Genomic DNA, 26,668 nt, shown 5'->3' with positions numbered 1-26,668 from the left:
CATCAGCCAGTGTATGTTGCTGTTTCTCCCTTGTCTGTAAATGGAGTTTAATAAATTCTATTAGTTATTAATAGGACCTGTCCAGACCCCCAGTAACTGAGGCAGAGTCCTATGGGTTTATTTAATCAGCTTTTGCAAAATAACTGGGGGGTCACCCCTAAACTATTTTGCAAACGCTAGACTGGTTACTTCCCCGGCATCCCTCCTTAAGTACTTGCTGTTTGAGTCCCTCCCGGGTTACTTTTGCTCCAGCAATCTGCCCCCTGGGGATGGGGGTTCACTCAGGCACCTGCTCCTGGTCCATCCGTCTAATGGAGAACTTCTGTCCTCTCTTGTCTTCCTTCTCCTACCCTCCCTCTTCCATCTTTTCCTCTCTCCTTTTCCCTCATGGTCCCTCCCTTGACCCCCAGCCCCAATAAATGGAAACTGCCTCTTTCTACTCTCCCCAGGAGCTGACTGTAGCCATTTTTATTGGACCAATAGTTTTACTTTGGTGAGCAAGGCTTACATAGCATCACTTGGTATACTTTAGGATCAGCTTGGGGAGGGGGGTTTAACCAGATCTTGGGGGCCAGAATTTGTCATTTGAATACATAGGAGCACCAGAACAACCCCCAACATGTATCCAAGATACTTAAAGGAATCAAAGGCTAGAAATAGGACAAGCATCTCTCGCTAACGTCACTAATGATCCACTTACAAAGCTTGCTCTTTCTACCCTCAAATGTAGACATTCTAGTTCCTAAGGTAAAGACACTTCTACTGGAAGATGCAATATGGATCCATTGCGCTCTAAGCTGACACCGACAACTACCTTGGGTGTTTTACACTAAGAATCAGACATAGGGTAGAGCCCCGGCTCATCTGTGAAAGCATTTCCTGCTCTTGTAGTTTGGTTCCCAACACCCACGTCAGCCAGCTCATAACTGCCTCTTACTCCAGCTTCATGGCATCCAAAACATTCTTCTAGCTTCTGAAGGTATCTGAACTCACATGCACATACTCAACACATGTGCACGGGCGTGCACATGCACACACATTAAAAAGGAAAGAAATAGACCTTTTAAAAAACGATCAAGAGTAAAGTACTTTTTGCTATACTGACTGGCGTGATTGTAATTGCCACAAGGAACCGGGCTGGTACTGGGTTAAGGAAAAGTACATTTGGAATGCTAGAATGTCTCTTAGATTGTTGTGATTTTTAATTACCCTTGTTACAATAATAAAATAAGTGGAAAATGATCTAATGCAAGTTCAGTGGTCAGGGTCTGGGTCCTTCAGAAGGCAAAGTACCATGAAGAAGAATGTGCTTGCTGAGGACAAAGGGACAGAATGAGCAGTGAGAGAGGGAGGTTCCAAATATCAGCATGATGACAAAATCAGCCTAGATGGGAACTGGCTTTCCCACAATTCCCTTACCTGTCTCAAACTGGGTTTACTAAGTCTGAGAGGAAATTTACATCAAGTTGGGGGAAAAAAGAGAAGCAGCAGCCATCCCACTTTAGAGGGGTAACTGGAAGAATTAGAGTGAGCATGCTTTTGCCTTGACCCTGTGACCCACCTTGACTGAGCAGGAGCCATGATCTCAGCTCCTATGTTCTCTTCCAGTCTCCTCCTTAACCATCAAGCCACAAGCTCAGGACCTTTGTAATGTCATCACAACACTCCTCTATTTCATGTTCAGCTTTTGTCTCCCGTGTCCTTATGGACACAGAAATTCCAAGCCATGTCACATAGAAGCAGTACCCTGCTGGTGAGTCTTCCAATGTCTCCAGAGCCTGGTTATTTCACACCATTGATGAAGGGAACCAGAGACCAAAATCAGGGATGACTGACAGCAATGCCTTCTTTCCCTACCACCTCCAAAGGGCAGGTGGGTGAAGCTGGGGCCACTACAGTTCCAGAATATGACAGAACTCTTGCTTTTGAGTACCAGTGTTTCAATATATTCTATTGTGCCCTGTCCCAAAAACATTTGAGATTTGTGGTCAAAAATAATCCTACATACATCTATATAATTTATGTCCGAGAGCCAGGTTTCAAATAAGGTGAAAGTTAAGACAGTTTGATCTTTGTTGGGCTCACCAGGCTTATCCTTCAGAAGACCCAGAGAAATCAGCACTCTCTCTCTCTCCTGGCTGTCTCCCTGCCTGTCTCTCTCAATTTTCAGAGTATGATTTAGATGCTAATTCAACAATAGTACTCTTGCTACTCCCTTTCCCATTTCCCCATTTATTATCTCTTTAGCTTTTCTGGGTCATCTCTCATTTGCTGCCAACATGTGATCACTGCATCCTAAGAAATTTTCCTCTATTATTTTGCATACACATTCTTGTCAGCTTCCCCTCCTCACTCTCCACTCCACCTACCTTGGTCCAAATGTGGCTAGCTGGAGCTTGTCTGTGAACTGACCTGTCTCTACTCATTGATGCTGACTGGAAAAGTACGTCAACTATTGAAATAAATGTGGGCGATCTGGAGTTGTTCAGACCAAGGGAATGATGTCTACTCTGTCAATAGATATACTATGGATTCATTCTACTAAATCACTGTATTCTTTCAGCATGGGCCCTGGGAATGACTCATGAGGTGGATGGAGACTATGCTTTCTCAGAAGACACAATCATTTCCCAACTCCATCCCAAGGGTTGCAGGCAGCTAGTGAGAGGTTCAGAACGCTAGGGAATCTGCTTTCCAGAGAAATGGCTCTGCTGATCCAGTGGGTTCATGAAATGATTAACATTCCTCTTGAAGAAATGAAGGTGAAGTGACTCAGAGCAGATTAGGAGAAAAGACACGAGTTCTTCTCAGAATTCTTGGTATGCTGGTTGGCAAGATTCCTGTCTGCCCCAAGGCAGATCTTCTCCTAAGCTCATAAACTTCCAAACACATAAATCATGTCCATGTAGTTATCGATTCTTTCCCTTCCTTTGCAGAAGACATGATAAAAAAGCAGAGGGGAGAGAGAGAGAGAGAGAGAGAGAGAGAGAGAGAGAGAGAGAGAGAGAGAGAGAGAGAGAGAAATTTTATGCTCTAACAGAACTCCAACTTTTGACTTAGAAAATGACAAATCTGCCAGGCATTCTAAGTCCCCGTGTATCAGAAGTGGATTCCTTCAGTCTGCTCTAGTTGACAGTTGACAGAAACAAACAAAAGACCAACCACAACCTACTGACAAGATAGAAATGCCCAAAAGAGATTTACTTTTTGACTACTTCATACTTAGACTAAAGTAATTCCAGTTAGCTCTCAGTTCCAGTTGTGACCAATTTCCACTTTTCTAATGAAAGAAAAATTTAAATGACTCTTGGCAGACAAGCTATTTGAATAAAGAAATCAATGTCAAAACATTTTGGGTGTAACATTTGTAAGCAAATGTTCACAAAAGTATTTATGTCACATGTAGTCACTCCGGGACAGACATGCCAGAATTCTTCAGGGCTTACTCGAACCACGCAAACTTGGGGGCACTTCGAGTCTTCCCGGTGGCTAAGTCCCTCTAGATACGCACTCCACTAAAATGTCCAAATGCTTAGGATTATATTTCCCTCCCATCCCACTTCCAACTGTCTGTGGGTGGAATTTCCAGCACTGTCAGTCAGTGTGTACCCAGAGCTGGTTTCTACTAGCTGGGAGAAACACTGGAAGAGTACATCTAGCAGCTTGTACTACAGGGTGAATGTCCCTACATGTCACGTGGGCTAGCATCAGTTGAGGTGGGACTTCGAAAACCATACAAGCATGTCACTGATATTTACTTGTAGTTACCAGGGAGAGAACTGGATTCTAAATGCTCAGTTTGGCTGTGATTTGGTTATGAAGCCTGGTGGAAGCTGCTCAAATCTTTGAGTCCGCTGTCTCACAGGAAGAGAACGGGAGGGAGCAGAGGGGTGGACCAGCGCTGGGATCCTCGCCCTCTGTGAGTGGTCCCTGCTTTACGTTCTCATCCCCACTCTTTATAAAAACCTCTGCCTTGTTCCTAGTTGTGTTACGTGTACAGCTCCAGAGGCAAGAGAGGCACGAGCCTAACCAGAGAAGACAAGTGCAAAGAACGACACATCCCCAAACGAGTTTCATTTATATAATGAAAATAAATTCTTACACCATCAACAAAAACACACCAAGGATTTTTTTTTTTTGCGAAAAATATTTTTTAAATAAATTTTTGTCTTTTTTTTTTTTTTACATTCTGATATACATATGTAACAAGGTTTATGGCACTGTAACCAGAATCAAATCCAAAAAGAAAAAAAAAATTAAAGGAGGAGGAGGAAGAAAGAAAGGGGGGGAAAAGGGAGGAAGGAGGGAGGGGAAGCCACTGGTATTGTTGAATTCCTGCCTCCAAGCTGACTCCAGTCCTCACTCAGCTGCCAGCCCTACCTTAGCCTCACACTCCAAACACATTTTTATTGCACAAGTGCCAGCAAAGGCACACGGTATAACGTCAGTTTCTTTGTGTTAAACAAACACACACACACACAAAAGTTCTCTCAGACCCAGAGAAGGGAGAAAGTTGTCGGGAGCATGGAGCACACAAAATCGATGCTAGCCTGTCTCCCCAGAGAAGGTGTGAGGTGAGCTGAGCTGAGACCACCGGGTTTGCCCGCCCTTCTCTTCGCACCGGTGAGCACAGCTGTGCACGGTTTAACGGGCTTGCTTTCGACATGGTTGTCCAGGTCGGTTCCAGGTCTAGAGTCTTTTCCGTTGCCTTTTGGTTGTTTGTAATTGAAGGGTGGTATCTTCTGTCTATGAGCCCGCACAGACTATTGAGTCAAAACTCTACAGTAAGCTTACAAGGGAAACTGGGGAGAAACAAGTTTTATAGTATTTTTATTTGTTGGCTTAAAAAAAAAAAAAAAAAAAGATCTCTTTAGCTTAACTGCAATACCAGTTTAAGAGAAGTGAGTCTCATGGGCATCCAAAGTTACAGTCTTCTTACACTTATTAAAAATAGAGTCTTTCGACAAGTTTGTTTCCTTTCACAAACACCCCTGACCTTAAAAAAAAAAAAAAAAGAAAAAGAAATAAGAAAAAAAAAAAAAAGGAAGGAAGGAAGGAAAGGAGGAAGAAAGACAAGCCAGAATCCACCTTCCTTCCTGTTCTGCTCCTAACAGAGCATGACCCTTTCTAGCCTGTCTGCTGTCACACAACTGTCTCCATGCCCATCAGCTTTGGTGTAAGGATCCGTGGTGTCACGCCATTGTTTAGGTCTTCCTCAAATTCCAGCAACTGCCCCATGAAGTTGAGGTTCGGGGAGATAATTGGTCGTTTGCCTTTGACGAATTTGTAAGCGTCAGTCATGGTCATCCGTGTGTGCTTCATCAGGTAGGCGATGACAATGGTGGCAGAACGGGACACGCCGGCCTGGCAGTGGATGAGAAGGCCCTTCCCACACTGATGAGCTTCCTCTGTGGGATAAAGAGACAGGTGGTGAGAAAGGGGGGGACAGACGGAGGTTAACTTGTGCTTGAGTCGGCAGTGTTTCCTTGTGCAGAGACAATGCTTTGAAATGTTTCCAAAGCGTGACGCACCGATGAAGTCTACATGATCAAAACACAAGCTACAGAATTGGCCATAATCAGGAATCAGGAGCTGCTGGTCTGCATTTTCTTAAATCATTAAGAAAAAAAAAAATGGGGGCAGTATGCATGCCACAGTGTGCATCATGGGGAGGTCAACAGACAACTTGCAGGAATCAGTTCTGTCTTTCCACAATTTGAGATGGTAGGGATTAAACTCAGGTCGTCAGTCTTGGCAGCAAGTATCTTTTATTCACTGAGCCAGCTCATTGGCCCTTCACTATTTTGAGGGGGAAGGGTGCATGTGTGTATAGATGTGTGTGTGTGTGTGTGTGTGTGTGTGTGTGTGTGTGTGTGTGTGTGTGTGTTGTGCATGTGGAAGTACACATGTTCACATGTGTCTGTGGAAGGCCATGTGTTGGCATCGTGTGGTATCTACTTGATCTTCTGTGTTCTATGACGCAGCATCTCTTGCTGAGTCTGGAGCTCATAGTTTCTGCTGCTCAGGATGGCCAGCTGGCCCCGGAGTGCCCCATCTCAGTCCCTAGTGCCATGGGACTCCAGGCAAGCTGCTAGAGCTACTCGACTTCCGTGGGTCCTGGTGATCCTAGCCCACATTCTCATGCTTCTGTGCTGAGTGCTTTACAGCTGAGCCGTCTTCCCAGCCCCCTACAGCTCTACATTTAGAGAAGATAGTGCATGTTACAGGGATCATGGAATGCAGAAGCTATACCTAAAGAAGGACAGACTGACAGCCAGGAGCAAGCTACTGAGCTCACCAGGATCTCTAGATCTCTTTTGTTTTCTAAAGATTTATTTACTTATTATCTTTACACACACACCAGAAGAGGGCATCAGATCTCATTAGAGATGGTTGTGAGCCACCGTGTGGTTGCTGGGATTTGAACTCAGGACCTCTGGAAGAGCAGTCAGTGCTCCTAACCACTGAGCCACCTCTCCAGCCCCTCGAGATCTCTTTCTTGACAACCTTGCTCCTTTTCTATTTTCTCTAAAACCACTGGCATAAAGGGAAGAAAAAGTTAAAAAAGGAGGAGAGAAGACATGGAGATTATGTTACGAACACATATGGGCATGTGACAAAGGTCTTCTGATTAACAATGTTAATCCCACTTTCCAGATTATATGACTATGTCCCTCATAAAAACTAGCACTATTAGCAATGTATCTTCCACATGCTAGACACACACATACACACACACACACACACACCATTCTTTATCCTATAGACTGTTCTCTATAAGAGAACATTTAATATATAGAGTTTGGCTAAAACTTCATGAAAGGGAAGGGGTAAAGGTCAGCTGGAGCGTTCCTACTCTCAGCTTCTCATCAGAAACGCCAAATGTTGTCAGTGAGCCTTGTGGAGTACTGATCTACTGATGGCCCTCTCAGGAGTATTTGACTCCTCATCTCCACATATGCTGACCCTACATGGTGACCACTGGGAAGGCAGGGTTCCTAAGTAGCTCAGAAGAGAGAGCAACAGAAAGTGGCATGTTTAATATTAAAAGTTTCAGATGCCTGTGAGCACTGGACAACATTTTAGTGACACTTCTAGATTAAAACACACCCCCCAGGAAGTGTCCCCAGAGGAATGCAGGCCAATGATAAGGTAGAAAAGGGAGTACAGAGACTTGTCTCTTAGCTTAAATTGCCCACACTGGCTGCTTCCCAGCAGACTAAGAAGCAAACAGGATGTAACTATCTCTCTCACCAATCTGTAGACAAGCTTGCTTCAAGAGACCCAAGAGCAGTGCTTCAGGAAAGTCTCCCTTTGTCAGCACTAAATGACTTTCCAAACTAAGACCATAGAACATGGTGGTGTGAGAAAGAGTAAGGTGGGTGTGACTACCTGTTCTACTAACACACTAGCTGAGTGACCTTGGGAGTCCTCTGACCCCCAGGACTTCAGTCTTCCTCTTCCATAATACAAAGGACACTAGCTCACCAGTAGCTCACCACTAGCTCACTAGCCTCTGGAACTTCGGAAATGAAGTCATTTGATTCTGGTGTTAAACTGGCATTGTTAAACACTAAACGTGAACACTGCTTAGTTTATATTAAACTCAGGTGAATGTTATTATGCTGTAAGCCTTGCTGTGTGCCCCCTGAAGCCACGCTATAAAATTTCAGTTTATCCAATCAGTGGACAAGGAGAACAAAACCGTGCCCACTCACGTGATCCTGAGTTGTTCAGCAGGCTAAATGTTGCTTGTTATTAGTTTTGTTTTTCTTTTAAAGGGGGAGGTAAGCCTGAATAATCCAGAAGGAATGCAAACGCCGTGACTGTAATCTCTTAGAACCAGCCTATCCCATGCCACTCTCTAAACAGAAAACAAATTCCCAACTTCCTCCACCTGAAATTAAGCAGGTGGGACTCCCCTTTATAACGGCCTCAATTAACCAGAAACTTCCTCGACCTGGTGACCAGCATTTCTTGCTCAGGATTCAAGACTTGGCTCAGATTTTATGAATAAAAGAACCCAGGGCATCTTTGTACCCAGTGTTAGGAACTAATTAACGGGGCATGGTAAACACGGGAAAGTGTCTTGGCCAGAAGTCAAGAACACTAGGTCCTTTGTTCTTAACAGGTATAGGCATGCCATGACACACATGTGGAGGTCATGCAAGGCCTTGCCTACTTCCTTCTCTGAGATGGGTTTTCCTGTGTTGCTGTGGAGGCCAAGCTAGCTGTCCTGTGAGTGTCTAGGGGTTCTCTGCCTCCTATCTTGTCTCAGGAGAAGGTATCACAGTTATGTACTCTTGCTGACTTTCCATGGCCTCTGGAGGATTCAAACTCAGGTCTTGGAAACATTTTTTCCCCATCGTATCTCCTCCCAGCCCCCAGTTCTTTCTTGACACTAGAATTTTGGACATGGAAAGGTCCGCTTACTTCTGAGTTTAGAGACCACTCTGACAGAGTGTCCCTGGTATAGCCAGGCCCTGAAGGACAAACTAGAAAGGGAAACCAGCCGTTTAAAGCTGCTAAATTGCCAAAAAAAAAAAAAAAAAAAAAAAAGTTTAAAAAAAAAAATCACCCTGGTGGCTGCTAAACTTGGGATCTTTTTTCTGGCAAAACCAGCAACAGCCATGAGTGTTTTCTTCCCGAGGCAGTAATGTGGAGAGCATTGGGCTACCTCTCTATGTGCTGATAAAAGCTGGAGTCTCTTGGAAACAATGGAACGTTTGTCAACTGTTCTTCTTGCCCTAGTCACCCTGAGTCGCCCCACAACGCTACAAGGGCTACAAAAGCTAAGTTCAGCATAGAACTGGTGGTTGCTTCCTTCTGAGGTAAGAGCCTACTATTGCTAGGCTTTTCCTTCTTGGGTCCTACAGGGTCTTGATCTTTGCTGCTTCTCTGAGCTGCCAAAGGAAACATGTACCTCTCATGGCCACTAATGTCTGTCCTTGTCACTCAGTGTTTAAGAACTCAGATCACTTGGATGGAAGAAGACAATTCACACCACCCTTCCATCCCTCCTCTGCAAGGATGAAGTGGGTAGAGAAACTCACCACAGCATGGCCTGCTTCTGAAGATGGTCCTTCAGAACCAGCCCTTTCATGATACTGCCTTTGCCTTGACCTCAAGTGAAGAGGCCACACACTGTGACTCAGTATAACTCATGGTGGCCAGTGGAAATCTCCTACTCTGTGCTGGGTGAATAAAGGGGAGGGAGGTACTTTGTGGAGGTTTGGGGACAATTAAGGTGATGTCACAGTCTCTACCTGGTGCTTCTTTTGGGGCTTAGAGGGCAAAGAACAGGCAGCAGGAATAGCTCTGAGCAGTTCTTCACACTCCCCTTGAAGCTTCTGGTCATATGACATCTAAGTGCCAACATCCACCACGGTGTCTTTGTTAATGGGAGGATGGAGGACAGGGATTTCCTATGGAAAGGATGTTGGACAAAGAGGGTGCTTATTGCTTTAATGTGAATGTGAAATGATCCCACAGACTCATGTATCAAATGCTTGGTCCCCAACTGGTGGTACGGCTTTCAAAGGTTTCCAAAACGTTAGAAGGCAGAGGCTTGCCTAAGGAAGTAAGTAGGGTAGACACTATGCTACTTAAGGCCATATGCTGTCCCAGTCCCTCCCTTCCTAGTCACCATAAAGCCAGTCGCCTTTATCATACACCCCACTGTCTCACCTCAGGCCCAGAGTCAATACTACCAAGGACTGAAACTTCTAAGATCATAAGTCAAGATAATTCCTCCCTTTGAGATAACCTCTCTGGTATTTCAGCCACAACAACGGAAGGCTCACTGACTCAACTATTCTTCTATGTCCATCCAGGCAATCGAGGTTGGCTTTGCTTTGTTATTGTTGCTGCTTTCCCTAACATAGGAATAAACTTTGGACCTTGTATCAAACCCAGAACTAGAGGAAAGAGAGAACCAAAGAGGAGCCTCCCCCAATCCCCACCCCGTGCTGCGGGAGACAGTTACCAATGAATTCGAATGCCTCTTCAAAGTACTGCCGCAAGTTCTGCTTGTTGCTGTCTGTGGCTGGCAGCCTCTTGTAGTTGAAGAGGCCTTTCTCATAGTGGTAGAGAGGAAGGTGTGTGGTGACGTTGATGACATAGCCGACATTGAGCCTCTGCATGGCGTCTAGGTCCTGAGCATCCTGCTCATTGCCAAGAAACAGGAAGGGCAGGATGGGTGTCAGCTCTGCGCTCTCGATGTCAGGGGTGGAGGGGACAGACTGAGGTAGCACGCTCGAGGCCGCAGAGGCACCACCCCCCACCTCCCGGCACTCTTGGAGCTGGAGGGAGTTGTCACAGAGGTTTCCATGGTTCTGTTTAAAACTACTGAGTCCCCCTGGAAGGAAAACACAGAAATCATATATGAGTAAAGTCCACAGTGGGGTTAAAAAATGCCAGCTTCCCCATAGAAATGGGTGTCACTGTAGTCATGTATGTGTCTTAACATTTCTAAAATAAAAACAAGAACCAGAAGTCTGTTCTGGACACCCAGAGGCAGCTACAGAGGGCACTGTGCTCCCTATTGCAAAACTGGGCCAAGGTGCCTGGGAACAAGTTCCTCACAGCGCTCAGCCATTTCATCAACTGAAAATCCGATTTGCCTTTAACAGACATAGGGTCCCTGACTTATACGGAACCATGTACTTTGGAAGTTGAGAAGAGCACAGATGACATCACCCTACAGAGGACTTCTGTTGGTCTCCTGGTACTGTGCACACATGTCCTGTACCCTTTATAACTCACTTTACAGAAGGACAAGTTCACTCGGCAGCAAAGCAGTCAGTTGCAAGCAGGGCTTGTGGGAAAGACAGGTTACACTGGCTAGCATCCGGCTGGCACTGCTGAGCTGACGGTTGAATTGCACAAGCATGTCTCTCTGAGTGTGAGTCGGAGACAGACAAACACAGGCAAAGTGTTCAGTTCACCCCCAATGCCCAGCCTTGCATGGCCACTCTGCACAAACAAGCTATTTCTATTCATTTTACTTCTATGGCTGCCCAAAGGTAGAAAAAGCGGAGGGGAAGCTTGGCTAAGGTAAGTTAGTGTTGGAAGAGTGACTCAGGATCTACTGTATGACTTCTTCCACATAAGTCCTTGACATTTATAGATCTAGACTTCCAGGAGAATGGCATCTAAGACTGGCCCATTTCCCTGTAGTTAGCTTTTAGAGGACAGAGAGTACACTAACCCATTAACCGTGACCTCTGATGGATCTAATAACGCGCACTCCGAGCTCGAGGCTCTGCTCTCACTCTTGAGTCGGCAACACTTCAAAGGTTAAAGCTGCACCAGTTTCCCCACTTTCAGCATGCAGACGTGGCCTTCTATAAGTATGGAGTCACTTACAGAACTCACTCAGGCACAGCTGTGACGTGAGCCGCATGGGGTTGTCCATGAAGCGCCATCTGGTTAATGATGATGGAAGCAGAGAACTGGCTCCACAAAGTGGGCCTCTGACTTCCGAACTCACACACATACACAAACGCAAACAACTCAGACATACACTCAACAATGATAGGTTTTTTAAAAGGAAAGAAAGGCTAAGTAAAATACCAAAATTAAACTATTAAATCCATCCATGGGATAGCATGTGCCCACTAAAGGAATAGCTATAAAACCAAAGAAAGGGCTTCTATTTGATGCTAAAAGGAAAACAGCTGAATGTACGTGTCAGCGTTTGCTGCTTAACCCCTCCTTTCTTATGTTACACATAGTTACACACAGCCAAACCTGAAGGATTATGGAGCTCAAATTCTATAATGCATATGAGAGAGGCATTAGGAAACCTGGGGAGGGGTCACCCAATGAGTGGGAACCCCAGTAGAGCAAGGGAGATGTAGGGTCTTCTAGAAAAGGGTGAGACCCTGGCAAGTTCTAGGAAGCGATGTGAATTTCTTCCCAGTCACAGAGGCCTTGAGTGTCCCAAGGCATAAGAACAAAGCCTGAACAGAGTACAGCTCTGCTAACAGGACAGGAAGTCCACTTGTCCACCAGCCTCTCAACTGACACCACATCCTTCCAGACCGCAAGTCTCACTTTTGACCACTAGACTGGATGGCCTGTACAAGGCTTGTCCCCAACCATTGCATCAGCCTACTATATAACAGAACACAGTCATATTCTCAGTAGGGAATGACAAGAACTCACAGTCAGCTCAGGAGGGCCGTCCTGTACCCAGTCTACCAGTCAGACAAGAGACAGGGGAAGAGAAACAAAAGGGAGAGTACGTAAGAGCTTTGACTTCACTTGAATTCACTTCTGTAATTAAACTCTGCCCTTGTCGTTGTCTTCTGTGGTGATACCATTAGACCCAGGTGGCTAGCCCAGGGGGAACCTTCCAACTACAAAGAGAAATACAAGACTACAGGGGGGAAAAAAAGTCACCAGTGATCTTAAGTAAGAGTATAAAACTACCCACTGCCACTGTCCCGAACTCCACAGAGGACACTGGAAGGAGTTGTGTGGAAATCTGCTGGGCTCCACAAAGCCCCCAGTAAACAGCCCCCATGCTGATGGTGCCAGGGGAACCGAATTCACACGTTCTGAAGAAAAAAGGCACTTGTAACATTTTTTCCCCATATAAGTTAGGGGGAAGGACTGGGAAACTAAACTCAAAAGAGGAGGCTGGGAGGGGGAGGAGTCGTCTCAGCTCTTATTTATGTATTCAAGCTGTCATTTGTCTTAAAAGCAGCTAATTCAGAAAATAAAATAAAATAAAAGCATACCAAAACACCCTCCCACCCCCACACACATAAAAACCCCCAGCATAGAGCTCTTTAAAATTCAGCCTCTACCCCTCCTTTCCCAGTGACATCAGCCGGAGGCTCCCCACCTGCCCAGTTGCCATGGCACTCACACAAAGACACACAATGACATCAGCTGGCATGATATCAGCTCTTTGAATGCAAACAATACAAGAAGCACTACTTTGTTTAAGGCCTTGGGTACAACTGTGTTCTGGGGAGCCAATGACGTAATGCTAACAGGTGGCAAGGGGCCTTCCATTTGCCTAATGGGGGGAAAACATGGGGGAGGGGAGGATCAGAGAGAGTCTGACACACAGAAAGCTTCGACCACAGGGTGCTGCGTGTGTCTATGCGAAATGATGTGAATTATATGTCTGAGCCATGTGGGAAAGTTTGCTTGTGTACTATGGCTATCTGTAGGGAGAGAAAGGGGAAAGGCCTCATGTGACTGTAACGTCTCAGCTGACAAGGAAGTTCTCACTGAGGGTCTGAAGGCTCAGCCTCCAGCTAAGTCTGCTCATGCCAGGCATTGTCCTCACACAAGGGTGATGTACAGTGTCACACTGAAATGGAGACTCTCTCCTGGATGGCCTCTAAGGCGGCATGAAATAGCAGTATCTTACAAGGATATTCCAGAGAGGCCTGCACAGGGGGTGTCTGTACCTGTCAGGGGTGAGTTATGGGAGCAGCAGAAGGTGAGGGTGGACAGAGCTAAGCAGAGTTAACAGGGTCATTTTGGGCCCTCCAGACCCCATCAAACGATTACTTAATGAGGGGGTTTTAATTCTGTTTGGCCCGACTATAGAAGAAGACTACACAGGGGCAGGAAGATGGCTTAGTCAGTATATGGCCCACTTCACAAGCGTGAGGATCTGGGTTTGGATCCCCAGTATCCCTATGAAAGCAAAGAACATGTCTGTAATGCTTGCATTGGGGAGGAAGATACAGGGAGATCCCCATACCTTCCTGGCCAGCCACGGTAGCCAAATACAGACAGACAGACAGACAGACAGACAGACACGCACGCACGCGCGCGCACACACACACACACACACACACAATGGGTGGAGATGCATGGGCCCAGCCTCTGAGGCCTCAGCCTCCTAAGACCTTGTCAGAATCCCTTTCCCTTAAGAAGGCTCCGTTTATCGCCAATCGTGTATAAAATACAGCCCATGCACAGGACACAGGTAAAGGACACCTATATGAAGGTTTACGATTACATCACATGGGGTTGGGGATTTAGCTCAGTGGTAGAGCGCTTGCCTAGGAAGCGCAAGGCCCTGGGTTCGGTCCCCAGCTCCGAAAAAAAAAAAAAAAAGAACCAAAAAACGATTACATCACATGGCATTGCATACACTCTACCTCACGATGCTCACATCAGGACCACGGCCCTCACCTACACTCCATCCGGTAAGGATGAAGCTGCTGGAGGCTGAGCCTGGCCTTTCAAAGCCTGGCTGTGAGATCCTAGGCAGGCTCCCCACCTGTCTCTTCCTCAGTTTCCCTTCTACACTTCATTTCCTATGAACGTATCCACATACTCCATAGCTGAGAGTAGTCACTGACTTCAGGTTTAGTACCAGGAGGCATGAATTAAATCCTTAGGATCTGGCCCTGTGGGAAGCTATACTGAGAGAGAAGAGGGACAAAGGCGCTGTCTTCTAGCACCTAAGACCCTTTTGACGGCTGTAGCTGTACTCTTCCTACTAAGGTGCTCTGCCCCCGTCTCCGGACATCTCTGCCTTAGACAGGTTTTATTCTTTCACCTAATCTTTGTGGCTACAGAACCTCAGGAGACTTCATGCCATATTATTGTTTCCACTGGGGGAGCTACGAAATAATATTTATTATATGCCAATAATCCTGTCGTCTGTAAGATATATTATGCTGAACCGCGTCTGTGTTGAGGTCTGTGGATGGATATGTCCAAACGGCTGATGCAATCGCTGAGATGCAGGTAACGCCTTCATAGTGACCTTAACAGGAATACGCTCTTCCCAATCGCGCCGGGACGCCGAGTGACGGCTCGTCAGTATACAGGCCATACTTTTCAAGCGTGAGGACCTGAGTTTGGATCCCCAGGACCCACATAAGAAGCACAGCTGGGTGCCCCGAATCCCAGCACTGGGGGGACAGAGACAGGAGGGTCCCCAGAGTTCCCTGGCTGGCAAACCAAGCTGAGTCGGTGAGCCTGAGGATTAACAAGAGAGCCTGTCTCAGTACTGTGGACTGATTGAGGAAGACAGAAAATGGACAAAATGTCAACCTTTGACCTTCACATACACACACTCACATCATTCACACACACACACACACACACACACACACACACACACACACACACACAGAGAGACAGAGATACAGAGAGGAGAGAGACAGAGAGACAGAAAAACACAGAGACAGAAAGAAAGAGAGCTACATGTACACCCTCCCCCTCAAAAATTCTTGCCTGAATATTTATCTACAAAACGTGGAACTCAGTCAGAAGGACCTTATGATTTATTAAATAAAAGGAAAAATCTAGCTTTCTTTGGAAGCCTTCCAAGATATGGCGACTCTGGTGTGCTTTATCAGAGGTTGCGGGATTCCTCTCTGCCCTTGCCACCTCACTCTCCCCTCCTCTGAAGCAGTCCAGGGCTCTCCCAAGTCCATGCCTTACAGATGTGCTATAGAAAATGGCTGGGATTAAACTTCAGCCTGCTGAGGAGAGCCTCTCCTCATCAAAAAGACAGGCTCAGCTCAAAGCCCCATGGGGCTGGGGTGGATGGGTGGGGTTCCTTTACTCATCATAACCTGAAGACTTCAGGCTTTAATGAGTAGCCTGCACTGAGGAAGCCACACATTGTGTGTGTGTGTGTGTGTGTGTGTGTGTGTGTGTGTGTGTTTGAACAGCACAAGCAGATTGTTTGAGGCTGCTTCACAAGTATGTAAATACAGGCTGCTTCTTTAAACCTGTTAGCTCATTTATTTACATTAGTACAGAAAGCACTGCCAGAAGCGACAGCTGATGACAGTCATGTAACTTTCCACAACGACGACAATTAAAGCGCTTTGGGCCTGCTTTCACGCGCTTATGACTTTTATGTGAACCGGATTTAAACTGTAAGATCTCTGAGTCCCGTGCCAGGAGCCGGCTCTGGCTTTGCACAAATCAGCATGATTCTAAAGGGGGAGCAGCCCCAGGCTCCTTCCCATGCACCTGCAGCTGGCCTCTGCCTCCTGCTCCACCCCTTTCCCCTATTCTGACCTCAACGCTATACTGTGACATGTGTGTGCCTGCCATCCACACAAACAACAGGAAACAGGTTGGGTGAAGGAACAGGTAAGAGAAGGTAAAAGGACAGTCATGTTCTGGTTTCTTCTAAGTCTTCTAGCTTTGGCCCTTAGCTGTGGGAGAGCTAATTCCTGTTGCTTAAGTTACCCAGCTTGGGATGTTTTGTTATAGCAAGGTGCTGTGGTTTGGATGTGCTTTGAGCAAGTGCTCAAAGTTCAAATACTCGGAGCTTTGTAGTGTGGTGATGTTGACACGCGGAAGAACCTTTATCAGGTGGGGCCTAGTAGGAGGTCATAAGGTCAACAGGTGCTGCTGGGCTTGGAAGGAGTGAATACATTTCGTATATGACCCAAGTTAGTACCAGTGAGAGCAGGCCTAGGCCCTGAGTGTCTCTGGCTTCCACTCTTGACATATGATCTCTCTGGCACATACTTCCACAACTGAAATGTTATCCACGGCAAAGTCCTCGCTAGAAGCCCAACAGAGGCACCTGATCTTGAACTCCTGACTCCTAAAACCACAAAATCAATAAATATTTTCCTAATAAAGTATCCAGCACAGTCTTTTATTATTGCAACAGAAAACTATTACATAACCCAAGCAAACTAATATAGTACGACGTTACATTTTATTTCTCGGTACAACTCTACATAAGTGTATGTGTATCAGAATTCCTACTCTTTAGGAGTCTCACCAGAACTTGTGGGCTCCCTAAGACAAGGCTCCTGAGAGCCAACCTAAGGATACCATATCTTACAACCAAGCCAGAAACGGTCCAAGGTCAAGAGAGAGAGAGTGGTGAGGTTGAGAGGCTGCCCAGCCTACCTGGCAAGCCATAAGAAGTAAGCGCATAGAACCTTCTGGAACTACAGTTCTACATGCCAGCAAAATTCACAGAAGTTATCTTTTCTCAAAGGAATCCCTCAACCTCATCACGGACAAGCCCTGGCTCAAGCCCACCCTGAGACATCTTTCTGAGTAAAGATTGTCTTCCTTGGAGACATTTTGTCTGTTTGGGAAACCCAACCTTCTCGGGTTAATCCAGAGGGGAAGGGGGGCATACTAAGGTGGCTCTGAGGAGCTGAAGAGGAAGAATGTTAATAGTGAGGGGCTACTAGACAAACCCATGTTTTTCCCCAAGAGTGAACCACATACTCTATGCTGCTCATTTAATTCCCTGAAGGCGGGGCAAATATTCTTTACTTTTCAGGGCAGAAAAAGCTTAAATAATCAAACACTGCTAAGCAAACAGATAAAGCTACTCATTAAACCAGCCTGTGGCACAAGAGGAAAATTCGCTCCACTACCCATGTATCCATCTACCCCAGGACCACATTTATCTTAGACCCCAAACTAAACACATCACAACTTCACAGCGAAGACATGTTTCCCAATGGCAGTTAAGTAAAGTCTGATAAATCTTTAGAGACATAAAGAGCACACCTCAAGGGACTACATTCTTCTGACACAAAGAATTCCCACTGGAAATTACACTCAGAGAGAAGTTCATCAAACATCATCCCTGATCAGAAGAGGGGAGGAAAAGAAAAGGTTTACAGTAGAGACTGGGGTTGGGACCCATGCCCATGGTGATGAACGGAGCTGGCTAGTCAAGTCCGTGAGCCAAACTTGTTTTGAAGGAAACCCCACACTCAAACAATAGCTTTTGCAACCATGGATTTTGGAATGATCTGAAGGTCAAAGGGCTTTGGCCAGGGCAATTCAGGAAGCGGCAGGGGAAAGGCTCAACTGCTCCTGTCACGATTTGAAATGTTTTCCTGGGCCAATGTTTTCAGTCCACACAAAAAGAATATAGCAACCGATTCCTTAAGTCGGAGCTAAAGTCTATATTTGGCAAGAACAGTAAGCAAGGATAAGTCTTAACCATCAACTGCCAGAAAGAGGAGGCAGGAGCTGTCTCTGCAGACACATGCCATAGTCAAATCACCCACAATGGCTGAGCTCTGCAAGGTCAAATTGAAACCAGGCATGGCTTAGGAGGGTCTGGAAACCTCTGGTGGTGGTGGCTGTGGTGCCAGGTTATAGTAACAGGTCAAGCAAGAGCTGGAGTATCCACATCTGGTAGACCACATTATGGCCCAACCAATATAGCCGTCTGAGCTGGCTGAACTCAAAGTTACTGAAGAACCATCCCAGTCACCGTCTCTGCAGCCCAGAACAGAAAGCTGACCCTGTATGCACTCCACATCTGGCAGCGTAGGACTTTCCAGGCACATTCCCTGGAGGCCATATCCAGCAGGGTACAGCACGGAAGACCTCCTTACAGCAAGGACTCACAGAGCAGCTCTTCTTTCCATGCTGAAGGGACTTGGGGTTCTTGCTTATGGCATTTATTGCCAACCTCTTGGAAGCAAGCTCCAGGGTAATCCTTTCATTCTTTCCTCCCCTGAGCTCCCCTTAAGCCCAACAAAGCCCCACTACAATACAAAGCAGGCGGAAGTTGAGGCACAGCAAGAACAAAGTCAGTTGCCGAGGTGTGGGACCTCCACAATCTATTCCAGGGCTCTCTGTGTTTGCTGGTCACTCTTTCAAGTCATTCCCTGTGTGAAACTGTGAGACTACGCAATGCACCCCCCAACTGTGTCTACCTGCTGGTACCCAGCTCCTGAGACCCTGGCAACTTCCGAAGAGGTAAGAGTTACTATTTATGTGCCAATGAGGTGAGTGGCAGTCTGGGAGTCCTTAACACCTTCCAGGTGGTACCAAGAGGTACCATAAAGTAGAGAACAGGGTTAGAGGCTAGGGAACTTGAGCTCCAGCCCTCAATCTTCATCTAGAGATGAAGGTGAAAATGAATTGCTCACCTGTGGCCAAAAATTTAATCAATCATTCCGACTTAATGAGAACTCCATAAAAACTCAAAAGAACAAGGTTTGGAGAGCTTCCAGATGGCTGGGCCACGTGGAAGTGACTGGAGGAGCTGCATGCCCCTTCCCACACATTGTCCTACGCATCTCTGCCTGTCCATGTGCATGCTCTATAATATCCTGTATAACAAGCAAGGTCACTAAATGTTTCCCCAATCTCTGTGAGATGTCATGGCAAATGAATCAAATCTAGAGAATGAGTTCTGGAACTTGCATTGACAGCTAGTTGGTCAGAAGTGCAAGCCGATACCCTGGGACCGCCAACCAGTACCAGGAGTGGGGAGTTCTGGTGCACTTGGGCCTTTGGCCTGTGGGATCTACATGATTTCCAAGGAATTGTGAGAATTGTTAGGACATCTTGCTGGTGTCGGCTGAGGAACTATTTGAGGGACAGAAGAAACCTCCAAGAGCTATTCTGTACGGGAAGGGAGCAGGAGTCTGTTTTCTGTTCCCATAACAAAATAATTGAGGTTGAATATAAAGAAAGGAGATATATTTAGTCCCCAGTTTTCAGAGACTAAAACTCTAGACAGTATGGCACTACCTCTGGTGAAGGTCACCTTGGCTGTGTCACACTGTGACAGGTGGCATCACAGGTGGGATGGTGGAATAAAGGGGACAGAAAACCAGGGTAACAGCGACCCTGGGCTGTCCACTTCTTTCCTCATCTTTATTTTTTTTATACAGACTCTGTCAGGTTTCCATAAAACCAGTCTCATGCACTTCCAAAGGCAGTGCCCCAAGTTGACCTCCTATGAGGTGTCACAACTTTGCAACACACCTGAGGGCCACATCCCACCATATCCTAACTATAGCAGAGCAGATAGCACTGGTTTCCTATGAGACCTACGCAGGGCTCAGTGACGGTGGTCTCCTAGAAGGTCTCTTCCCTCAGTATTCTCTCAGCCCACTCCTTGACCACATATATCACAGAGTTTTATTATCTTCAGAACACTGATGCTGTCCTTTGTTTTTTATTATTACTAAAAAGTGGAGTGGAAAGCAGGGGTGCCATTAGGACTCAGGGCATGTCTGCTCAGGGTGCTGGTGGCAGGCTGCCCTGCGCCTCTGCGGTACAGGCTCCGGAAGGTCGTTTGGCGTCTTCAGATCCTAGTTTACTTCTGGGTAAAGTAGAGCATCAATGGGCAACAGAGTTGATGCAATAATTAAACGAACCACTACTAAATGAGTTTATTCAGAGAAATTGTACTCATTCACTCTGTACCGTCTGCTCTGAATAGCAAGTGCTCGTTAAATATTTTTAGATGAGATGAACATCGGGATGAGCCAGAAAGGGCCATTAATTATGTGTTGTTCCGCATTATGCTAGAGATTTGGGAGATTAAAAATAGTCCCCAAAGATAAATCTAATTGGAGAGAAAAGAAGGGATGAGGATGAGGAAACATTAGGAAAACTGTAGTGAAATGTCGATGCCAGAATGTTCTGAGAATGCTGGGAGACCGGCCTGGATGAACACCACAAGCCACAGCTCATGCAAGCAGGTGCAGGAAAGATGAGGAAGAGGCAAAGAACCAGTTGCCCGGCCTTACGCATGACAAGTAGGCCAGTAAGTGGCATTGAGAATGAGATTTGCCACACTTGGTGGCCTCTAGTCCCTCCCTCCCCTGTAGCCCCTCCCTCCCCTGTAGCCCCTCCCTCCTCTCCAGCCCCTCACCCCTCCCTTCTCTCTAGCCCCTCTCCCTCCTCTCTAACCCCTCACCCTCCTCTCTAGCCCCTCACCCTCCTCTCTAGCCCCTCACCCTCCTCTCTCTAGCCCCTCACCCTCCTCTCTCTAGCCCCTCTCCCTCCTAACCCCTCACCCTCCTCTCTAACCCCTCTCCCTCCTCTCTAGCCCCTCTCCCTCCTCTCTAGCCCCTCACCCTCCTCTCCAGCCCCTCACCCTCCTCTCCAGCCCCTCACCCTCCTCTCCAGCCCCTCACCCTCCTCTCCAGCCCCTCACCCTCCTCTCCAGCCCCTCACCCTCCTCTCCAGCCCCTCACCCTCCTCTCTAACCCCTCACCCTCCTCTCTAACCCCTCACCCTCCTCTCTAACCCCTCACCCTCCTCTCTAACCCCTCACCCTCCTCTCTAGCCCCTCTCCCTCCTCTCTAGCCCCTCACCCTCCTCTCTAGCCCCTCACCCTCCTCTCTAGCCCCTCACCCTCCTCTCTAGCCCCTCACCCTCCTCTCTAGCCCCTCACCCTCCTCTCTAGCCCCTCACCCTCCTCTCTAGCCCCTCTCCCTCCTCTCTAACCCCTCACCCTCCTCTCTAGCCCCTCTCCCTCCTCTCTAGCCCCTCTCCCTCCTCTCTAGCCCCTCACCCTCCTCTCTAACCCCTCTCCCTCCTCTCTAGCCCCTCTCCCTCCTCTCTAGCCCCTCACCCTCCTCTCTAGCCCCTCTCCCTCCTCTCTAGCCCCTCTCCCTCCTCTCTAGCCCCTCTCCCTCCTCTCTAGCCCCTCCCTCCTCTCCCTTGTCTTTGGACATCCTTTATGAGCAACAGATGACAGATGTAGATGAAAAAAGGTTGTGAAAAAGAAAGGTCATGAGGGATACCCAGGCTGAGGGAAGTTGGGAAACAGGCCCTGAATTCAGGTCAGCATGCATTCATGAAGTGCTCACAATGGCGTCTAAGAAAGGTCTGGTTTGGCCATTAGACCTGGCAGCTCTTCCATCTAAACAGGGTCAACAGTCACAGATACTTTGGACAGGGTCTTCACTGACCGGGTGGTTCAGATTCTCCCACAATACCAGATCTACAACCAGACATCCCTAGTCCCTCTTATCTGCCTTATTAACTCTGAACTGGCAGGCTGGTTACTTACATTTAAGGTCACTTAAAATCACATTATCAAAGAAATGGAGAGACAACAGCTCAGTGGGTAAAATGCTTGCTGGGCAAGTATGAGAATGTGAGTTCAAATCCCAGCACCCACAGAAGAATCCAGCCATCTGTGGGAGGCAGAAACAGGAGTGTCCCAGGGGCTCACTGCAAATAACAGGCAAACCCAGGAACACACACACACGAACACACACACACACACACACACACACACACACACACACACACACACCCAAGAGCATGTATGCATGAGTGCACACATAGACATGCAAAAATAAAACTAAATAAGATACTGGGATTATATCCTAAGAGCTTTACTTCAATGGTGAGTTTCGGCTCTCCTGAAAAGGATTCTTACATCCCTAGCTCTCTCACAGGGCTGTAGCACATACTTGTGCCTTGAAGGGTGCACTCTGAACCCTGTAGTTCATTCATAGCAAGGCAAGCATTTGGAAGTAGCTTGGGGAAGGGTGCATCCAACGCTGGGGCTTTCAGTCACTTTTGATCACCTGTTCTACCTCATTTAGAAACTGACCTTCATGGAGGGTGGGGAGAAAGCTGCTAGCCCCCTCAGTGAAAGCTGCTATCAGTTATTTGGCTGGACTATTGCCACCATTAAACCTCTAACGATCAAGCCTGCGCTGGTGACAGAGTATGAAGCACCCAGGGCAAGACCAGGTCCAACAGATTTCAGGAGATCCCACAACTCTGTTTCGTTCCTGTTTCTTGTAGGAACCCTCCCTCAAATAATGATGGTTTTCTTTTCTTTTCTTAGAATCCCTTCCAGGGTGGCCCTATCATGTGCCTAGAGAATTCAAACTTTCTAGGAGCTGGTGACCTAAGAAGGCTTCGCTGGACAGGACTAGTCTGAGCGTAGCTAAAAAGTTATGGCTCGCAAGACCATGGGGGAGACCTTGTCTATTTTAAGATAGGAAGGAGAAAGGAAAACAACATAGACAAAAATAACCATACAAGATCACGGCTAAAATATCCAGAGTGTCTACAGAAAAGGCACCATTAGATGTAACAGTGTATTTATGAAACACGGTAAGACACAGCACCAGTATGAACCCTTACAATGCAAATGAGCAAATAATGCAAATCCTCTACTTAGGGCTTTCCCATACATCAGTTTCCTTACTGGAACAAAGACCCAACGTCAGTACTCAAGAATCCTTATAAGATGCCAGCATGCCTGGCCACCACATCCCTGAGGTGACACCGAGGAGTTGAAGCAGAGGGGGCCTCCAAAGTTGGGAAAGTCTGGGGCTTAGAAATAACGGCCCGTCTGTCTGCTGACCTGGAAGCAGTTTTCCCAAGACCACATCATGTTATAAGACTAGAGTGAAGGCTGCCTGTTGTCACCAAGGAAGTGAGGATCGGGAAACAAGCAAGTCTTGCTGTCTTACCAAGTGCCGTGGTATTCTCTTGCCACCGGGGCCTTCAAGCAGATGCCGGGTAATCTCAGGTAAACATAGTGCAGCTCTGACACGGCTCTCACAACAGAGATTCCAAGGTTGACTCTTGTGGAAGACCACAGACCTCAACTCGGTTGCCCTCACTGCCAACACCAGTTGCAAGTGCAGTCTCTCAGGCCACTGGCACCTCTGACTAAACAGTCACCTGTTCTCTACTTCCCCATAACACCTTGGATTCAAGAATCCACTAGGGCGATTCGCTGAACTGGGGAAAGCACTTTTGTTTGTGCTAATGGCTTTACTATGAAGGATGCAAACCGCCAGGGTCAGCAAAATGAAGCTGCGGAAAGGGTAGGCCTGAACATCCCAAACCGTGCACTTCTGTGTTCAGTCGTGTGAAAATGAAAACACTCCACCTTGCTGCCATGCCCCTGTGTGCAAGGAGGGTGCCCATACGAGCTTCAGGGACCGGGCTTCTGTTAGTGTTTCATTAGGTGCAACTGGAATTGATCAGCATCAGCCCCGTGACTGAACTTAATCCTCAGTGCGGCTTGCCTCTTCTGCAGAGGTTGGCTACATGCCAAGCTTCAGGGCCAGTCACAGGGCTGGCCCTTCAGATAGATGACCAGCTTGTCCCCTGAGTCATCTCATTAACATAAACTCAGGTGTGAGCCAAGGGGCTCTACAGGAGCAGCTCAGGCACTCTTATCTCTCTGTAGATTCCAGAGGGTGAGAGGTCATCTCCACAACTCAGGGACAGAGGGCAGGAAAAAAACAATCAATTTACAACAAATCCACACAGCCATAAACACTGGGGACCTGGGAGTCAGCCTAGACTTCAGGTGACTTCAGTGTGACTCTGAGTGACTCCATGAACCACTCTCGGCCTCTATTTTCTCATCTAGAAAGAAGTGATAACTTATCACTATACAAACATCAGCCTCACTGGATAGAAATGTCAACAAGCTACACGGCAGGACTATTTTTCTAGTCACTACACTGAACGGCATAAAGGGGAAACAGGCCAAAATTAAAACTAATGATATATTTGACCAAATTACAGTTTCAACACTCAGCTGAGTCTTTCACACTGCAACCCAAGAAGGGTTTTTGAAATTTGAGATGTATGATTCAGAGCTGCTTCGACCAGCTACCAGAAGACATCAGCTCAGGTAGAAGGGATGTCCCCATTCAATGAGTCCCTGCTGAGTACCAGAGTCAGTCTCTGGCCATGTTAACGGAAAGGAGGATGTGTTTGTATGTGTGTGCATGTGTTCACATGGACAGAGTTAGTGACCAATAATAAAAATTGATGGTTCTACAAGCTACACTGTACCAGAAAGTGAGCCGTCTCCACCACAGATATGAAATAGCCACTCTTTTCTCCAAAAAGGGCACTCCAACCCATTATGTGTTGAGAGTTCTGTTCCTAAGCCTGCATGTCGCATCAGCACATACTTCAATCCTTCAAGTAGTCATGGATAATGGCTTTTGATACCAAAGACCCCTGGAAGACACTGTGTGGCCAGATGAGAAAGGTGTAAGAGCTCTGAAGAGCTTTAGAAAGGTAAGGAGGAAAAGCTGAAGGAAAGAAGGAGCTGGGACCTACTAAGTCACAAAATGATCAGAGCCGCCAGCCACCACCAGTCAGTCACACACAGCCAGGAACCCCACTCCACAGTGTGAAAAGCTATACACCGAGAAGCAAAACAATGGTGGCTCCTAGGAGATGAGTGTCCAGGTCATTCTTTGGGTGGCTTTGGAGCATCTTTTGACAGGAGATGTGGATGGTGGGCTGGGGAGACAGCCCAGTAAAGGACAAGTGACAAAGCATGAGGACGTGAGTTTGCAGTCCTGGGCAACCCTGCCAAGGCCAGGTGTAGTAGTACATACCTCAGGGGTCGGCTGGGGAGACAAAGATCTTGGTGGGGGCAGTGTTCATGATCCCACCAATGGAGCTCAAGTGTGAGCCTAGGGTTCGGTGAGAGAGCAAGACGCAAAGGTAAGTCAGAAGTCAGGTGAGATGGATCAACAGGTAAGGGTGAGGTACACACCTGTGAGTGCCTGAGTTTGGTTCCTGGACCCTGCAGTGAAGGGAGGGAACAGACTCCTGAAAGTTAGCCTCTGGCCTTCACAGGTAGAGTGCACAAACGAGTGCGTGTACACACACACACACACACACACACACACACACACACACACACACGCCTTCATCAATCTGAAAGCTCAATGCCTGTTGATGGGGAACTTCACAGTCACATCCCCTATTGGAGGGGAGGCTTCCAGGCATCATCATCATCCGGGCTTCTCTCTAGTTCCAGGAAAGCTCACGACAGTGAGTGGACTGGGCGTCTAGCTCTCCTTCAGCTAAGAATAAAGAGATCCATGGAAGAAGTGCAGGCCTGGTGGACTTTTACATGACATGCAAAATTAATTATAATAAGTTCAACCCAACTTGTACTTTATCAAGAAAGACAAGCTAATTATCTGCTAGAGAATTAACTCCTATTTAAAAGGGTATTTTACATTTGCAAAAAAAGGGCTGATGGGAATTCTTCCCGTTCTGATTCTATTCGAGGTCCTGTGTCCCTGAGTTTGTTTAAAGACGTTGGGGACCTTAGTGGACCTAAAAATGGGACATGGGGAGAAACAGATGTATATACCGAGCAGTTCGCAGAATCTAGCTCTTTCTGCTTGCACTGATGTTTTAATGGGTTTTATCAAGGCCAATGAGATACCTCAGAGGGTAAAGGTATTTGCTGCCAAGCTCGATAACTTGAGATCCTGGGACCCACATGGTGGAAAGTGAGAAGAATCTCACAGGCTGAATTCTCACCTCCACACTTGTGCTGTGCTGTGCCGTGTACATACACATCACACACTTTCTCTCTCTCTCTCTCTCTCTCTCTCTCTCTCTCTCTCTCTCTCTCACACACACACACACACACACACACACACACACACACACACACACACACAAATATACCCACCCCAGACGTAATGTGTTTTATTAAAAGTGTAAAACTGTGAGGGATACAGAGAGTGGCTTGTATGTAGCCCTGGAATCTTCTAGTTCCATAAAATATCTGGCTGCTTGGGGCTTCCAAACTGCCTTACTGTGCCCCACCCAAAGAACAAACCCAGGATCACAGCCCAGGTATCAGATGACATACAGTATACACACTGGGCTGAGCTTTGGCAGTGGGTCAAGGACAGGGACGTCCCTTAATGCTGAGGACTTTGATTGGCAGCTAAATCTTGTATTTTGAGAGGGAAAGCAGGATCCAAAAAGTGAAAGTGAATTAGGACAACAGAAAAGAGAAATCCCAGCAGACTTACAGCTAGCATTCATTCCTGTAAAGGGGGTCAGAGTAAGCTAGAGACACTTCTGAAGCAGGGGGTTCCCTCCAGACCTGGCTGGGGTTTAAAACCCTGGATACGGGGCTGGGGATTTAGCTCAGTGGTAGAGCGCTTACCTA

General features: G+C 47.0%; 1 protein-coding gene across 3 annotated transcripts in view; it reads right to left on the bottom strand.

Annotated features, from left to right (window-relative positions):
* Nucleotides 1–4,043: 4,043 nt before the first annotated feature.
* The window catches only part of Dusp10 (dual specificity phosphatase 10), a 37,408-nt gene continuing 14,783 nt past the window's right edge, over nucleotides 4,044–26,668 (bottom strand). Inside the window, exons 3-4 of one of the 3 annotated variants that reach the window (NM_001105734.1) lie at nucleotides 9,986–10,357; nucleotides 4,044–5,408 (exon numbers count right to left, since the gene is read on the bottom strand). In NM_001105734.1, coding sequence (NP_001099204.1) covers nucleotides 5,143–5,408; nucleotides 9,986–10,357 — 638 coding nt within the window. In that variant the 3' untranslated portion in view covers nucleotides 4,044–5,142. Of the gene's footprint in view, nucleotides 5,409–9,985; nucleotides 10,358–21,376; nucleotides 25,161–26,668 lie in introns of those variants that run through there. The other 2 variants (XM_087581550.1, XM_087581551.1) reach the window with 2 other exon arrangements.

The sequence above is a fragment of the Rattus norvegicus genome, chromosome 13 (genome assembly GCF_021556685.1).
Source record: "Rattus norvegicus strain SHRSP/BbbUtx chromosome 13, alternate assembly SHRSP_T2T, whole genome shotgun sequence".
Classification (NCBI taxonomy): domain Eukaryota; kingdom Metazoa; phylum Chordata; class Mammalia; order Rodentia; family Muridae; genus Rattus; species Rattus norvegicus.
Note: the sequence above shows the minus strand (reverse complement) of the source record. Positions and strands in the feature narration are given on the sequence as shown.